The 5844-nt window shown below is 52.0% G+C and overlaps 1 protein-coding gene across 1 annotated transcript in view; it reads right to left on the minus strand.

The window, feature by feature from the left end:
* Positions 1-5844, minus strand: part of BOC (BOC cell adhesion associated, oncogene regulated) — a gene marked incomplete at its 5' end in the record, with an annotated part of 13831 nt that overhangs the window by 6416 nt on the left and 1571 nt on the right. The window contains 4 exons of the mRNA XM_029084068.1: positions 686-796; positions 1683-1848; positions 4901-5199; positions 5663-5727. Of these exons, the coding sequence (XP_028939901.1) occupies positions 686-796; positions 1683-1848; positions 4901-5199; positions 5663-5727 (641 nt within the window). The remainder of the gene's footprint in view (positions 1-685; positions 797-1682; positions 1849-4900; positions 5200-5662; positions 5728-5844) is intronic.

The following is a 5844-nucleotide window of genomic DNA, read 5'->3' on the forward strand; positions in this document are numbered from 1 at the left end:
GAAAAGGCAATACATGAATGAGTGTGGGGGACTGAAGGAGGGGACTTCACAGAAAGGATAAGGGTTGGAGGACAGAATTTCACAGAAAGGATAATGGCACTGCTGAATAATAGTAATGGCAGACACAAGGTGGGAAACAATGAATTGGATTAACCAGGCAGGAACTTATGTTTCTCCAGTGCAGTGGAATACCCAGATGGAGTACCCTGCACTCCCAGAATGGGCACTGACTGCCCCTTGTCAGGGCTTGGCTGAGAGAGGATGCCAGGACCTGCAGGGACTTGGTTCCCCTTTCTCCCTCAGATTCCCCCCAAGACCCACTGGTGCATGGCAGCTTGTTGGTCCTGTGTGCTGCACACTTGCAGACTCCATGGTAGAGTTTCCTGAACCCTCCATGCGAAACCTGCCACGAGACTGAGAGTTTCTGACAAGTTCTTGCATTAACGGTGGGGACAGGCAGTGGGATCAGCCAGCTCTCCTAAGACAGACTGCCCGCCAAGTGCAACAGCAGGCGAGTCCGAGAAGGACCTCTCCTCATCAGGAGCCAGAGACCACCCATCCAGCTTTGCACACTTCTGCTTTACCCAGCAGAGACCTCAGCCCCAGCACGGCCTGGCCACCACCACCCAGAAGAGATCCAGCACCCCTCACCCTCCCTCCTTCCCCAGCTCAGGGAGAGCCTTACGGGACAGACGGCTGTTGTCAGACTGGTTACTGCTCTGGGTGCTTGTGCCTGGGTCATCCCTCTGGATTTGCTGCTCTTTGCTGGCAACAATCTCTGGTTTTGGGCGCCGGCCTGTGCGGAAGGGAGAGGTGGCATCAGTGACACAGAAATGTGGCTCAGAGTTTATTTTCTTTGCTCAGAGCAAAGAAAATATTCCCAGCCACGATTACGAGGTAAGTACTCTCTGGACTGAAAGGGTCCTGGGGGTTCAAAGCACTCAACTTGCAGGCAGGAACTAAAGCTAAAGGGGCAGGTTTGTTTGAATGTTAACAGGTCCACCTTGTATTTAGTTTTCTAAAACTTTTAATTGGTTTTCTTGAAATGTCGCTAGATTTCTGCCTGAGAAGGCAACAATGAGCACAAGATGGGGACCTGAGGGGAGATGTGAGCAAGCCCAGCACCATGGGGAAGGTTGCTACAAAGGGAATGCCATTCCCCATACCTGCTGGAGACATGAAAAGCAGGCAGGGGACAGGGGGACTTGGTGTAGACTTTTGGAACATCCTTTTAGTGGAAAAGACAGCTCAGCAGCAAGCAGACTGTGTGGGAAGGCTTGGAGTTTCCTTTAGTGCAGGACAAGCTTTTAAGGACAGATTAGACAAACACCTGTCAGGAACAAGCCCCGCAGGCTGATCCTGTCTCCAAGCAGAGGAGGGATGAAATGACCTCTTGACATCCCTGCCAGAGCTATTTTCTACAGTTCTGCAGGTGTCCAACTGAGACACTGAGGGAGGAAGGGACTTACTCCAGCCCAGACAGACCTGATTTTCCCCATCCCGTTTCAATCCCACCCTCCACTTTCCCTTCTGACAGAGCTGCTCTAAGCTGAGGGCAGATGGGTTTCCAGAGCAGAAACAGTGCTGTCCTCAGGCTGGTGCCTGTGCCTCAGGGCTGGGGCAGGATGTCTCAGAGGGGCCCTCCCCTGACTCAGAGTGAAACACCCAGGGAAAGGTTTGACCTTTACCAGTCCGGAAGGTCACCATGGCCGTCTGTCCCTCGCCGGCACAGTTGTGAGCGGCCATCTCCACCTCGTAGAGGCTCCCAGGGTCCAGCCTGGTGAGGGTCAGGCGGTGCTGCGAGGCTGGGACATCCCTCACTGCCCAGCTGTCCGAGGCGTTGGTGACCTGCTGAGAGCAACGCAGGAGTTGCAAAGCTGGGGGCAGGCTGGGCTAATTGCCTGCGCCAAGCTCAGAAACTTTCATGACAGGTTGTGCATCAACCAGGGCCTTTCCTGTCCGGAGGCCGGTTCCCTGCCTGCAAAGGCGAGAGACGGTTTGAGCTTGATTTTGCAAAGCTGAGGGATTCAGGTATAAGCAAGACAAGTCTCCCTGTTTTCCTGACCCCAGAGGCTCACTCAGCCGCACTCTGTCCGCTGGTCCCCTGTGATACCACTGCCCCTCAATGTGTGTGTAGCTCTGGAGCAGGCATGCCCACAAAGGGCAGCATTAGCCAGAGGCTCGGGCTGCTTTAGAAGCCAAATCTCTCCTGCAGCCAAGATGCTCATTTAGACACTGGCCATTTCCATGGGATGAGGTACCTGGACACCACTTTGGTCATCTTGTACCTGAAGGGGCCTACAAGAAAGCTGGGGAAGGACTTTTTACAAGGGCAGGTAGTGACAGAACAAGGGGAAATGGCTTTAAACTGGAAGAGGGGAGGTTTAGATTAGATATTAGGAAGAAATTCTTTCCTGTGAGGGTGGTCAGACACTGGAACAAGTTGCCCAGAGAAGCTGTGGATGCTCCTCCCTGGAAGTGTTCAAGGCCAGGTTGGATGAGGCTTTGAGCAACCTGGTCTAGTGGAAGGTGTCCCTGCTGGTGGCAGGGGGGTTGGAACTAGATGATCTTTTAGGTCCCTTCCAACCCAAACCATTCTTTGATTCTATGATCTGGACCTAAATCATTTGACTAATGGCTTTCTATCCAGTTTTATCCAGCCTCACCGCTGGCACTTTCTGGCTGAAATGAGGAACCACAACGTTTGAGCACAGATTTCTGTGGCAAGAAAAGTATATGGCAGTGGCTCCCAGAAAGGCTTGGAAACACAGTCTGTTTTTTTGGTGATGCCCCAATGCCCCATGTGGAGGGGGAGGGAAGGTGGAACCTTCTTCCTTCTCCCCAGCTGCAAGGATAATATTTTTGCAGGCTAATAGGCAGGACACTGAAGTGACCCGGTGCCGAAAGGAGCATTAGCAATGCAGGCAACGCAACAAAACGGAAATGCCAAGACTCTGCCGTATCATTCATCCTCTCCAAGCGTTTGACACTGACTGATTAATGCCTGCCTCGTTTTATTTTTATTCCTGAGCTTGTGGAGTTGTGAGGCCAGGGAGGGGAGCCCTAAAGACTGCCAATATCCAGGAAAGAAAAAGAGAAATTCTTAAGAAACAAAGATAATGGCTGCATGGCATCTAACTGCTCACAGGCTGCTGAGATTTTAGGGAGCAGGGGAATAAGAGACATCCGCAGATATTCTCCAGAGCAGAAGCAGACCCTTGCCAGTAAGCCTCCTGTCAGTAGGTTTTACTTTCCTTATAGCCAACTTTCAGACAAAGAGCCTTTTCTTTTGTTGCTGAATTGCTTCCTTCCCTCTCCGCACACGTGCCTTTCCAGTCAGAGATGTCAAAACCAGATCATTATATAACTTGATCCTACAGATCTCTGATAGAAAGAGACTCTTTCTAAACAAGTTTAAGGGTTATTGGGACTAATTCCTTTCCATACAATCCTTAAGCATCCCAAGAAAGAGTCTCCAGCTGAGAATTTGGACTACACTGAAAACGTATTACTGCAAACTGCAGTGACCCATGGTGACCTCCACTGCCCTACAGCCCCTTCCAGGTGAAGCGCTGAAAAACAAATAAAATATGGACAAACTCCAGCCTGCAAGTTAAGATCACATGCAGAATTGGTAGTTACATGATACACCACTGGGGGACAAATCTCTTCTTGGCAGACAACCAGAGACAACAGTCTGGTGAGGCTTTAGGCATCTTTTGGTTTTTATTTAAGCTTGCCCTGTTGTGTTCTTGTGTTGGCATCTTCTGCCTTTGTTTCAAAGGACTCTTTAAAGAGATGGTTAGCTGAAACTCAGCTTAAGTTTTGTTTAGAAAGAAATCAGGGATGTGTAGGGGTTATAACAGCCTCCTGTTATACCATATTGTCACAAAAGCAGACAGTTCCAGGAAAATAGATACATATATTCACATATAATTGAGACTGGTGCCTCACAGTGGCTGGGAATCCAAAATATCCCAGATCTGGAATGTACTCAAACCCCAAAGCAAAACCTGATACTCTGCTGTAACTCCTGACCTACCCAAACGACATACAAGTGGCAAGCAGATAAATCCAACCCCTTTTCTCCCCACTTATCCCCACCAAAATGAGAAGAGATGCTCTACACCTCAAAAGCAGCATTTTTACCTCAACAATGCTTTGCTATTTAGAGAAGCTGGTAGGTGACAGCTCTGCCTGCACTCTGCCCATGGCGCTGAGAAGCACTGCGGAGGGCAGCAGCCCTTGAGCTCAAGCAGGGCTCAGCAGCACACCATGTGCTCATGCTGTGCCAACAGCCAAGTGACACGCTCAGCAGCGCACTGCCTTTCAGCTCCCAGAATAAAACTGGTGGTTGTGGACCTTGCCAGAGGATTTAGCATGGCTGTGACAGCTCTCTGCCAGCTCCTCGCAGTCACTGAGCGCGGGTGCTTCAGCGCTGCTGAGGAGGGCAGGTACGTGCAGCAGACAGAGGCTGCTGCTCTGTGTCCTGCAGCCCGAGCCTTTCAAAGCAGAGGTGTCCCCGTGGCTTGTGCCAAGACAACAGAGCAAGTCACTGCACAATCTGCCCTCAGGCCTTGCTACTTGTGAAAGCACGACACTGAGAACTGGAAGTTCTAGAGACTGGAAACATCTGGGTGTGCATAAGCCCTCTGTGTATTTAGGCAGACAAGCGCACCGCTATGGGCTCAGCAAACCTCCTCTCGCAGCCTGAGCTCACCACACCTCAACAGGCTGAGGCTGCAGCTGAGGAGGTCCCACCAACCAGCATCACCAGCAAGCGATGGGTGCCCCTGCCCCAACGCACCTGCCTGTGAGGTGTGAAAACGTGCAATGAGGCCACCAGCCTGCACGTGGAACGGGGCAGAGGAAAGATGACAGCAGGGCAAACCAGCGATACCTTGCGGTGCTTCACCACGTAATAGAGGATGGGGGCTCTGCTGTCCGGCCGGGGTCTCCACACCAGATCGTAGCTGTCCGTCTTGGATGTCCGGGGAGAACTGAGGATGATGGGGGCCTCGGCTGGAGACACCAGCTCCCTGTTGGCTGTGCACTGTGGAGACGCTGCCAGCGGGGTGGTCCCAGCCTTTGGCAGTCCCGCTTTATCCAGGGGCAGCTTTAAGGCACTGTCCCTGGAAGGTGGGGTCGGAGGCTGAGCTGAGCCCAGCCAGGCTTCTCGCCCGGGGTTGAGTGTGGCTCCTGAAAGACAAGATGTTGAGAGTAAATGAGTGGTGCAGGCAGGGTAAATGCCTGCTCCAGTCTGCAGTGAAGGCAGAGCTACTAGAAGCCCCTTGAACCTTTTTAGAAGACCAGAGCTACACCCTGCTGCAGCACAGGTATCTTACAGGTATCAGGCCCCAGGAGGTGCTGCCTGCTGTGCCACTCAAAAAGGTGTTGGAAACAAGCTGTCCTTCTCCCAGAATAAACCTAACACACTTCACTTGGGCCTCTCCCAGAACAGGCCACATGGCTCTTCCTCTCTGAAGCCCCTGTTATCCTGGATAAGCTCAGCAGGGCCCAAGGAAGCAGGTGCCACCTCTCTTTACCCCAAGTGAACCCACCCACATCAGTGTTTACGTTCTTCCTCAGTGCAAGCTCAGAGGCAGAGAGCAGAGTGAGCCAGGGGCTGAGGCACTACACCCAGATGTCCTTTGCCTCTCACGTAGAGATAACTCAGGTATGCAGATATGGCACTGCACTGAGAGGCAAAACTGCTGCCATCTGTTCCTACGGGGTGATACAGAGATCCCAGTCCAAAAAGCACCCAGAGTGTAGGGTGAAAGGGACGGGAGAGCGTGGCAGCTCAACCACAATCAGGAGGGTTACACACCAACTGTCTTCTCC

This window comes from Antrostomus carolinensis, unplaced genomic scaffold (genome assembly GCF_000700745.2).
Source record: "Antrostomus carolinensis isolate BGI_N321 unplaced genomic scaffold, ASM70074v2 scaffold31043, whole genome shotgun sequence".
Taxonomy (NCBI): Eukaryota; Metazoa; Chordata; class Aves; order Caprimulgiformes; family Caprimulgidae; genus Antrostomus; species Antrostomus carolinensis.